Source organism: Danio aesculapii, chromosome 7 (assembly GCF_903798145.1).
Source record: "Danio aesculapii chromosome 7, fDanAes4.1, whole genome shotgun sequence".
In the NCBI taxonomy this organism is placed as follows: Eukaryota; Metazoa; Chordata; class Actinopteri; order Cypriniformes; family Danionidae; genus Danio; species Danio aesculapii.
Window position 1 is genome coordinate 37,032,917 of NC_079441.1, and position 12,221 is coordinate 37,045,137.

The 12,221-nt window shown below is 35.9% G+C and overlaps 1 protein-coding gene across 1 annotated transcript; it reads left to right on the plus strand.

The window, feature by feature from the left end:
- The first annotated feature begins 3,837 nt into the window (after positions 1 to 3,837).
- On the plus strand, positions 3,838 to 10,273 carry LOC130232894 (arylamine N-acetyltransferase, pineal gland isozyme NAT-10-like). The gene is made up of 2 exons (XM_056462871.1): positions 3,838 to 4,001; positions 8,180 to 10,273. The coding sequence occupies exon 2, from the start codon at positions 8,187 to 8,189 to the stop codon at positions 9,051 to 9,053; it is 867 nt and encodes a 288-aa protein (XP_056318846.1). The 5' UTR covers positions 3,838 to 4,001; positions 8,180 to 8,186; the 3' UTR covers positions 9,054 to 10,273.
- The last annotated feature ends 1,948 nt before the right edge of the window (positions 10,274 to 12,221 follow it).

Below are 12,221 nucleotides of genomic sequence, written 5' to 3' on the forward strand. Positions count from 1 at the left end.
GATAATGACAATAATATTTTGGGAATACTATTTTATTTTAATTTTTTTACACGAGAGGCTAGAAAATATTATGAAGCTCTACATTATTATTATTATTATTATTATTATTATTATTATTATTATTATTATTATTATTATTATTATTATTATTATTATTATTATTATTATTATGTTTTGTTTATTATTCAAATGGACAAAATCTGACTGGAAAGTTGAATGTGCTGGCCAGTTTGTTATTACCCTAATAATTGACAATGCCACATTTGTTTTTGTTTTTTTCTAATGATGTATTATGTAATAAATTTGTATTTTAATTGATTTTTTTTTATATTTAGTCTAAATCTTTAGGAAATATTATTGGTACATCAAAAAGTGCGGTTATGATGACCGTCTGACAAGCTAATCTAGCTAAAAATAGTGCTTAAAATACCACTAAATGGAGTATTTAAACCTCATAATTGAATAGAAAATAAGACGAATAACTGCAAAAAAAGTCCACTTTTTGAGAAAAAAGAACCAGGCTGGCTACTGGCCTGTTATGACAATATGAACTCAAGTTTCTCTTGCAGTTACAGGCTTCAGACACGAAATGTGTGAAAAAGACTGAGAATAAAATGTAGATTTCAGCTTAAAATTAATAATAACAAGCTGTTTGTCCCTTCAGGCTAAGAATAATGAATAATGCTGCCCTGAAGATCAGCACGTTTCTCTCACATGACGAATGTCTTCCTTCAGGTAATGATGCTGCTGCCTTCGTCATCCAGCATGTTTTAGTATGAAGTGAGATCCAGAAGTAGATTCAGTTGTTTTGTCATTGCAGATTGTGAAGGAAGCTCCTACGAGAAGCTTGAGCTTGATCCAGAATGGCTGGCCATCTTGAAACGACAGACAACCTTCAGAAGCTATCCCACAGTTTCTGGAACCCTCCGCTGGAAAACAGTCTACACAGCAGAGACATAACACATTACATTGATCACAGCTGCTCATTTTCTGATTGTTTTCTGATACCATATTTCCTGTTCCTCTGCTTCTTTCAGGTGGGATTTCAGTACATCAGACGGACATCTACATCCTGGTGGGCAAAGCGGACAGACTTACAGTTTATTCAGCTTTCTTTGACGACTAGAAATCTCAGAAGAACTGCATTTGTCGGAATTAAAAATGTAAGACATTATAAATGACTTTATCATCAGTTATGTTCATTTTAAAGTATCCTTGTTAAATAAAACTATTGATTTCAAAATGTTCTTTCACAAAAGGAGAAAGGGAAAAAATATATACTTGCTCAAAGCTATTCAATGTTGTAATAAACTGTTAAAAAAGCTTTTTATTTCAGATAAATGCTGGTATTTGGATATTTTTAATCATCGAATAAATTAACAAATATTGATACTTAAAAGAATTGGACTGTTTTAGCTGTGCTTTGGAGCAAATTGGATTTTTTTTTTTGAATAATTTTAGATATTGTAAATTTCTCTGGTAATTAGTCATTATTTTTTTTTTGTTTTATTTTGTAAATTACTGGTGACAATGTTTAAAAAAAGAAATGATTTTTTTTGTGGAGAGCAGCGACACTAATTGTGAAATACTCAGAAGGTTCTTTGCCATAAGGTGTCATGTTGAACATCCAGTGGTCAGAATTGTATTTAAAGCACCAAATTTTAACTACTTCAATAATTGATACACAAATTTTTGCAGTTCTGTCAAGCAGACATGGTTAAGAATTGTAAAGCTGTGTTCCTTTATGGTGAGCTCATATTTGTTGCCAGATATTAATGACAATAAGGGCTTCATGTCAAAATATTTTTAGGAGGACACTAAATCTAAAAACTATTCTAAAACATCTTAAAGTTTCATTTCTATTGACCTCATTCTGCACGTACGAGCGGGCGCCGCCATTGGAATCTTAGCTGCAGACTTGTGGTCTCATTCACTTAGATTTTTAGAGGTTAAAAACAGCTTGCGTGGGTTTCCTCAGGGTACTCCGTTTTCCCCACAAGTCCAAAAAAACATGTGGTATAGATGAATTTGGTAAGCTAAAGTGTCTGTAGTATATATGTGTGAATGAGTGTGTATGGATGTTTCCCAGTGATGGGTTGCAGCTGTAAGGGTATCCGCTGCGTAAAACATGGGCTGGATAAGTTCATTCTGCTGTAGAGACCCCTGATTATTAAAAGGACTAAGCCGAAAAAAAATGAATGAATGAAAACAGCTCATTATGCTACTTGATGTTGCAAACTGATTTTTTCATATTATTATTATTTATTTTTATGTTTAGTCATTAACACGGTTTGTAGAGCAAGTAGTTTGACCGTTTTCTGTCATTTATTATTCACGGGTCATTTCTCCTATAGCAAATTGGATTTTTTTTCTTTTGAATAATTTTAGATATTGTAAATTTCTCTGGTAATTAGTCATTATTTTTTTGTTTTATTTTGTAAATTCTCCTATATAGGCAACTGAGTCTGAAGTTCTAAAACACCTGCAAAAATGAGCACACTGCAGAATAAGGTCAATAGTGTTGTCTCTTGAGAAAACATGATAAAATACTAATTTTTGTGAGATACTGAATACAGGAATTCTTAAAGATTCTAAGTATCCTTGCACTTGCCCGATTAATGTTTCTGACTGATGTCAAAATTAAATTATTCTAAACTCAGTGAGAAGGGCGACGATGAGGAAGACAACATAAAAACACAATAAAAAAATGCCGTAGGCCTGGCAACCACTGAAGAGGAACCAGAATGAAGGAGAACCAGCGCTCTTGACAAAACCCAGCACAGCAATCCCTCTGGTTCCAGCTGAACATACAATACACACAACAGTCAACATCACACACCATCACTCCTCTAAACTCATTCAACTGATTGAAAGCTTTGAACATGCAGGTTAACAAAAACCCAACCCAGCCCATCCCTGTCTGTGGCATAAATGACAAAGGTGAGCAATGTGTATGTGAGATTTGTATAAAAAAGGACAGTTTTAAGGCAGTGGGGCTTCTCCAGGCACTTTTTTTTTTGCAGTATATACAGTTGAAGTCAGAATTATTAGCCCCCCTTTTAATTTATTTTTCTTTTTTAAATATTTGCCAAATTATGTTTAACAGAGCAAGGACATTTCACAGTATGTTTGAGAATATTTTTTCTTCTGGAGAAAGTCTTACTTGTTTTATTTCGGCTAGAATAAAAGCAGTTTTAAATTTTTGAACACAAGGTCAAAACTATTAGCCCCTTTAAGCTATATTTTTTTCGTTATACAATGACTTGCCTAATTATCTTATCCTGCCTAGTTAACCTAATTAACTCAGTTAAGCCTTTAAATGTCACTTTAAGCTGTATAGAAGTGTCTTGAAAAATATTATTTACTGGCAAAGATAAAATAAATCAGTTATTAAAAATGAGTTATTAAAACTATAATGTTTAGAAATGTGGTGAAAAAATCTGTTAAACAGAAATTGTGGAGAAAAATAAACGGGGGGGGGGGGGGGTAATAATTCAGGGGGGCTAATAATTCTGACTTCAACTATATATATATATATATATATATATATATATATATATATATATATATATATATATATATATATATATATATATATATATATATATATATATATGTAATTTTCTGTTGTTGTTTTTTATTGTTGTGGTTTTGTTTTATCCATTACTATCACAATTTCGCTAAAAATTACAAATTGACTCCTCGCGTGGTGAATGTGCATCTTTGACGCGTGACTGACCTCCAATTCCCATCTCCGACTGGAACGCTGTCAAAAAGCCAATGTGCGTAACATCCTGTGCCTTCACATCCTGTATAAAATTCCTTCTGGAATTTGAAGTCAGAGTAGACTGTATGCATATTCTTCGCTGCTCAAGTAGACCTAAATGATTTCCCAAAAGTTTTGTGAAATACATTTACTTTGTTATTTTGACTAAAACTTACACGAGTTTGTTCTAAATCAGCGTGCTGTGGAAGCCTGTCTGATACAGTTTCTTAAAGAGGTATGTTACTTCTTCAAAAAAATGCTGTTTGGCTGACTGCAGTCCATTGCATAACTGTTAAATTAGCTACATGTAGGGTTGGGTATCGTTTGGGGTTATCGGTGCCAAAGCGGTGCCTGAACCGATACTTTTGAGCCACAAAATTATGGTGGATAACTCTAGAAAAATCTTTTATTTGACATTTTAACATATATCACAAAATACAAAATTATTCGAAGTCATTTTTATGCATCCCTCTGCAGTCTTCATGAACAAGATCATTAAATAACTTAAACTCAAAATAATCTTCCTTGTTAATTTATTTGATAAGTAACTTTGTACTGGTGTAGGAGAACACATTTCTAACATTCAAGTACATCAAGGCACATTGTTGCACCTGTAAACTTTACCAGATAGGCCTACAGTTGAAGTCAATTTATTTTGCCCTCCCATTCATTTAAAATAAAGTTTCTGAAAATTGTTTCCTTAAAAAATAATTATTCTGGAGTCATAATAAGTCGTATTTCTTATTGTTTATTTCTTGAATAAAAGTAGTTTTTACTAATAAAAAAAATTAAGGTCAGTATTGCCTTCTTAAGAAATATTTACTGTATATATTTTGAGATACACAACAAATCAGTTACAAAATAATTTGACTAATTATTTCAACTTTCGTAGTTAACTGATTAAGTCTTATATAATAAATAAAAGACTAAAATACTTAAAGGGACTTTGTCTGAATACAACTGTCTTGCAAAATAACTAGTAATGTTATGCGCTCACTGTCACTATGGGGAAGATAAAAAAGTAGATATTAGAAATGAGTTAGTTAAACTATTATGTTTAAAAATGTGTTGTAAATAAATCATGCGTTGAAATCAAAAATGAATGAAGGCAAAACTAAACGAGTTGAATATGACTTTTACATGAGCGTGACTGAAAACTACATTTGATCAATGTGTTACATCTGTTCTTTGGTACTTGCCGACTGTTTGTAAATTCAATACTGCATTTCCTAACGTAAAACTATGTACACTAGATTTCTGATTATTAATGGTCTCTGCATAGCCGAGCACTTCCAATATTAAAAGTGTTAAATCGCTATTACCTGTGTCAATTTGGGCGTCAACCTCTGACGAATGCGGGGAACTAGGCTAATGTGCGCAGCACCGTTATGATATACTTCAAACAGACTTTCTAAACACCACTAAACTACTCTTAGTACAGTAGGTAGATATTGTGGAGTGGGATGTCCCATTTGTCAGAGGATTAAATATTTTGGTTTTGGTAGTTTATTTGGTTATTTATATTTTGATATGGTTTTATTCATTCATTTTCATTGGGTTTCATTAGTTGTCACGGTTGTACTTTCCACAAATGCACAAGGGTTACAACTAGACACAGGTGAGTTTTACAAGGATTGTGAATTTTGCAAGTTATCTTAAAATGTAATTACTACATTGCATTTTACATTACAAAATGTAATAATTATTTTTTATACATTTACCAAATTTTGTTATTTACCAAAAATAGCTATATTTAGATTTTCTATACATTTATTCACCAAAAATATTTTATTAACTTGCTAAACATGTCTTTTGTTAGCAACGTATATTTTTGAAAATATAAAGGGGTCGGACAATAAAACTGAAACACTGGCCAATTTAGTGTTGGAGGTTTCAAGGCTAAATTTGACAAGCCAGGTGGCCAGTCTTCATTGATCACATATTCCACCAGTATAAGCAGAGGTTGAAGAAGTGGTGAAAAAACATTTTTACCATTACTAAAACATTGATTTATATAGAACTTCTCTTTCAAACACCATATATTAAGAAACATGTCTTCCTAACAAAAGATAATACAAAAACGAATATGACAAGAAAGGTCATTCAGAAGCTGGTCATCCGCTTTTAAACATACACATTCAATAAGTGTAAATCATGGGTCTAAAATCGAATGCTCTAAAAAGAACTAGGTGTCATCTGTGACAAAGTGGGCCCTGAAGCAGGGGAAAGAAGATAAAACCTGGTGTCTGGTTAGCCTGTGTTGCACTCTGCAGCAACCGCTGTTCCTGTATGACTGTCGGACCGGTTCTTTGCAAAGGATAAAATCTTTTTGCAAGTAAATCTTGTGGGACTTTGTCTCTTGATCAGTAAGAGTCTCTTTATTTGAAATTGCCACGACAAAGGTTTAAAAGGCTATTAAACCCCCCTCTTTCAGTTCAAGTCTACCTTAGAATTAAAAAAAAATGTTCCGAGATGGGCATGGAGTGGCATTGGCATTGGCCCTGACAGAATCGCAGGGAAAAACATGCAACAAACCCATGGATCATGGAAAGAAAGACATACGACCCGTGCCGTGCGCAAACACAATCTCACCCAGTCTTTGGGTCTCACAGCTTGGCAGGTCTGCCTGGCCTTCGGAAAGCACATGCTGTCATGAATAATTAAGAAGCAGGCTCTTCTCATAGGATAAGAAAACTCCGCTATGAAAAAAAGTACTCAAGGGTGTCTTGAACCTTTAATCACATTGATAGCACAGTTTTGCTTAAAACATTGCAATGCACACAACATTATGGGTGACAAAACAAATTGTTGGCGCATCTGTGACCAAGACAGCAAGTCTTTGTGATGTATCAAGAGCCACGATATCCATGGTAATGTCAGCATACCACCAAGAAGGACAAACCACATCCAACAGGAGTAACTCTGGCTGCTGCAAGAGGAAGCTGTTTAAAAGGGATATCCAGCTGCTAACCTAGAGTGTATCCTACAAACATAAAACCACAGCTGCCCAACTCACTGCAGAACTAAATGTGCACCTCAACTTACCTCAGGTTCTACCAAAGATGTTTGCCAGGAGCTCCACAGGGTCAATATACATAGCCTTGTTGCTAAAGCCAAACATTTTGTCACTCATGCCAATGCCAAACATCGGTTTCAATGATACCAGCAGTGAAAATCTTGGACTGTGGACAATGTGAAACTTGTATTGGTCTCTCATGAGTCCACCTTCACTGTCTTTCCCACATCCGAGAGAGTTACAGTGTGGAAAAGCCCCAAAGAAGCATACCAACCAGACTGTTACCTTCCCAGAGTGAACCATGAGGGTCAACCAGTGATGATTCGGGTTGCATAACATTCCCTAGGTCCAATATTTGTGCTGCCAAGGACTACTGAACCATTCTGGAGGACCATGTGCACCCAATGGTTCAAACATGCAAGACATATGCACATGCAAGACTCCTAATTCAAGACAACGCCAGACCTCATGTGGCTGAAGTGTGTCAGCAGTTCCTGCAAGACGAAGGCATTGATGCTATCACCCCAGAGCCAGTTCTCCGTGCCCCGGACCTCAATTGCACTCTCCTGCTACAGACAGATGCTTCCGACACAGGATTGGGGGCCGTGCTCTCCCATATACAGGGAGAAGAGGAGCACCTGGCCATTTACATCAGCTAAAAGCTGACCCAGGCCGAGAAAAAAATATGCTGAGATGGAAAATTAAGCTCTCGCCATCAAGTGGGCAGTCCTGGACCTACACTGATCATGCCCCACTAAATGGATGGCCCAAGGTTAAGGATAACAACTGCCCAAGTTACAAGGTGGTGCCTTGCGCTCCAGGACTTCTGCTTTGATGTGCGCCACAGTGCCAGTACTGCCAACAACAACACAAATGGCTTCTCTCAGATCTGGGAGCATTTCTCGGTTTTCCTCAGATGATATGCCATGACTGCTTGGGACTGAACATGACCTGGAGAGGAAAGAAAAGGAGGACACCCAATGCACCCGAGCACTTATCACTTCACCCACCTATTTTATCACGTTATTATAAAAAAAATCCACTCTCTGGGGCTTCACAGTTCTACCTTGTTGTGTGGTATAAAATTTAAAAGATTAACAAATAAATAAAAAAGGCAAAGAGGTATTTTTTCATATGGAAGGTAGCTGTAGACATTCTTGTTAAAGGTGCAGTCTTCGCTGTACCTTGAATTATTTTTTAATATCTTTCAGTGACATTACTGAAATTATTGAAATTAAGTAATATACTTGATCAAACTCTAGTCCTGAAATTATTATTTTTATACAGTGCAAAAAAGGCATGGTAATAAACTTAATTAAATTGTAGTCCTAAAATTCTCCATTTCTTTATTCAGTTACAAAAAAATTTGACATTTGTTTTCTGCTTGTTTTTCATAGGTTTATAATGGATCTGAGAGAGTACTTGAACAGGATTGGGTTTACAAGCCAGTTCAGCAAACCTGACTTGGACAGTTTGTTCACCATCCACAAGCTGCATGTTATGAGCGTCCCATTTGAAAACCTCAGTGTTCACAATGGGGAGAAGAACTCAATGGACCTGCATGTTATCTATGACAAAATAGTCAAGAGCAATCGAGGAGGTTGGTGTTGTGAAAACAACCTCTTGTTCTCATGGGCCCTGAAGGAGATGGGATACAAATCTACCATACTGAGCGGCAGGGTGTTCAACTCTCTGGAAATGGACTTTCTTCCTAGTGACTCTCATCTTATCAATCTGGTGGAGATCGATGGAAAGCAGTACATCGCTGACGTGAGTTTTGGAGTGTCGTGTCAGATCTGGTATCCCTTAGAGTTGATCTCAGGTAAAGACCAGCCACAGCCTCCAGGGGTGTTTCGCCTCAAAAACAACAGTGAGAAGTGGATTCTGGAGAAGACCGGAAGGAAACAATTGATCATAGATAATGGCTTTGCTGATTCTGGCCTTGTTGACAAACGGCTCATCAAAACAATATATTGCTTCACATTAACACCACGTGTTGTAGAGTATTTCCTGAAGATGTCGGTTATGTTGCAGACTAATCCCAACTCTCTATTCATGCTCAAGACCATTTGCTCCCTTCAGACGGCCACAGGATTTAGAGCTCTGATTGGTTGGACATACAGTGAAGTCACTTTCAAAGAGGACTCAGATTCAGTGGAAATGAAGAAAATCCCAGATGATGAGATTGAGGCTGTGCTGAAAGAAAAGTTTAACATGGTGGTGATTAATAAGTTCACACCTAAAAATAACAAAGCTTTTTACTCAGTTTAGGAATCTGCTTCTCTCAACTCCCCACTTATCATTGTATAGGCTGTCCACTGTGTTTTAAGTCGTCATCTTTATTACTATAGTGATTTTACAAAGCAGATTGTGTCAATGACACTTAACATTGGTAACCAGAAAAAAATGATAAAAAACCATAACAATATTTGAGTAAGAGGTTCATTATCAGTATATCAGGCAGGCAGCAGTGTATTGGTTGAATACTAGTGTAGCTAGATTAAAACTGTTGTAAAAATCTGTTTCATCATAGCATTTATTTATTGCTATGCTCTCTGATGATTTGAAGTGCTTCTTTTATCGTCACTTGTAAGTCACTTTGGATCAAAGTGCTAATTGAGTAAATGTAAATGTAAAAAGAGGGAGAGCTGCAGTTTAAAACATGTCAGTGTCCTTGAGAACGATGGTCTAAATAACTCTCGACTGAGTGTTAATACTAGCCGAAAGGGATCTATACAGAGACATTTCTGTCACTGAGGTCTTTGCAGGATTCAGTCTTGCATTCTTGACAAACTGATGTCATCTCTGGACTTGCAGAGCTGTGTTGAGTTTTTCTTTAGTGCACAACAACCTTCTGCCCTAGATACAGGCCAGATCCAAGATTCTGTGTTCCCAGGTCTGTTAGCCATGATTATTACAGCCTAACATTCCTTTGAAGATTTGGATTTTACCCCTTAACTGTCGTCCTCCTAAAAAACTTTTTTTTAAATCGTGTATAATATTATGCACATATCACCTATAATTTTCACCTGCAAATTCTGTATGTGGGGTGATAGTTAAGAGGTTAAAGGTTGTATTTGTCTTTTACGCGTATGCTAGTGCAGGGAGATTTGTCTTTAACCTAGATTTAAACTGACAGAGTGTGTTTTATTATACTGTTAACTTCTTCATTATACTGAAATTAAAGGGGGCTATTATACCCCTTTTTATAAGATAAATCTAAGACTTGGTTTCAGCTCAAAATACCCAACATATTTTTGTATTGCTTGATGAAATTGGGTATAACGCAGAATGTGCTGGTTATGTGTTTGTTGCTTTAAATGCAAATGAGCTGATGAGGAGCCCGAAGTTTCTAGCCTCAAAACTTCATGATACCAGTGTACAAAGTATTGGTATTGATCCCTCTATAAAAATCAACCATTGCACAACTCCAGTGTCCCTTCTTTGTGAGCAATTCCACTGTAAAAATATTAGCACAGGCGTTTTTTTTTTTGTTTGTTTGGTTCATTACCTTTAAATATGAAATTTAATCATAGATTCCTCATCGGTTTAGATGTAAGGAGTCTATGGAGAGTATTTTTACATCTTTAATGAACTCATTTAGCTTAGAAAGTTCAGATGTCTCATCAGGTTTTGTTGAAATACATAATTGAGTATCATCCGCATAGCAGTGAAAGCTGATCCTGCACTGAGATCAAGTAAAACTAGTAACGCGATGTGGCGTCGGTTAGCAGCTAACAGTAAATCGTTGGTTATGTTCACTAAAGCAGTTTCCATACTGTGATGACAAAAACGCTGTTCATCTGTAGAAAGGAGCTTAATTGGTCGTGAACAACTTTTTCTAGTATTTTGGACTTAAATGGAAGATCATGTTGGTTGGTGGCCATGACTATACTAATGGTGAGAGATCATCACTAATGGGCAAGACTTTTTCCCCTCTTATAATGTGTACAGGGATATCTGAAACAATGTGTTCTTAAGAGTTTTTTTTATTTATTTATCATGATTATGAAAAAACAAGTGGGTGGGGTTTTATCTTTACAGGGTGGCTGTTTTCACACCATGCAGCCACAGAAATCTTTAACTCCCCTAGAGTTAAAGAGTTGAGTTTTACCATCTTTTAATCAATTCAACCAATCTCCAGGTTTGGCGGGAGCACTTTTAGCTTACCTTAGCATAGATCAATTGCAGTGGTATCAAACAGAGCCTGAACTGTGTTTGTATGTGCATTTAGAAAGATGCAACTAACATTATGTAATAAACTGATTTTGTTTATTAAAACTTGACTTCTGCTTTGTGTTATTAATGGATATATATAAAGTATAAGAGGGAATTGTATTTACTTATAATGTTTTGTAGGCAAACATACCCAGCAAACATGCTTGTGCAGGGCCCGTTCTGGCTTTTTGCAGCCACAGTGGGCTACGGTCAGCCTACATCTAATCTAAACAGGCTCAGTGTGGGCATGCCCAGGTATGGCCAACTGATGTGAGAAGCAAACACATTAACACGGACAGCCCACATTAATACCATGAAGGACTAGTGTTGGCCAGTTTGTCCGGGCTCAGAGCAGGCTGTGAGTGCAGGGCCCTCAAGTTTTGCTCAATGGCCAAACATTGGCCCATTAGTGTTGACCCTGCATGGGCTGCCCTTACCTAGCCCACAGGATGTCCTTATTAGGCCCACACTGGACCTTCATTAGCAGGTTGAAGATTGAAACTTGAAATTTTGAAATGGTCCCTCCCTTGAGTTTTGTGCATGAAATACTTATATAGAAGTGACACTACCAAGAGACATGTTTTACCATGCTGTCTGTCAATTTCTTTCCACTTAACATTTTAGTGTGTGTGTGTATAGTGGTGGAAAACATTTAATCTAACAGGAAGCAGGAAACAAAATATAGAGAGCAGCATGACCAACACAAGGGGGCTACTAACAGCTTACAGTATAACATTTTCTGGATTGTGGAGTTACCCTTTGTTTGGATTTACCTTTCCTCAAACTCCTTGCTAGCATGTGTGATGGAAATTTTGAATGATTAATGATTTGCCTCTATGAGTGATTTTATTTTGCTTCTGAAAAATATTATGAATATGTTTGTTAGTACATTTTTATCAGTCAACTCAACACCTTTTAAATGTAATTTTGGGTTTACAATAGATAGATAATTATAGCAAATATGATTTTTAACAAGTTGAATAATTTTTACAGGTATAGATTTAATTACTAAATTAAATTATCTAAACAATATTGGGAAATTGTGAATAGACATGAATTGTTCTTATGATAGAATATTTTAAAAGATGATTTATAATGTCTCTATTACATCAATTTATATCAGAGCATATATATATATTTTTTTTTTATCAGAGCATATTTAAACTTATATACAGCTTTAAGATGACGCACTCCACTCCAGTATCCAATGAGAAGAGAGCG

Coding starts and splice junctions, on each gene's coding strand:
- LOC130232894 (XM_056462871.1), top strand. CDS start 8,187: ATGGATCTGAGAGAGTACTTGAACAGGATTGGGTTTACAAGCCAGTTC.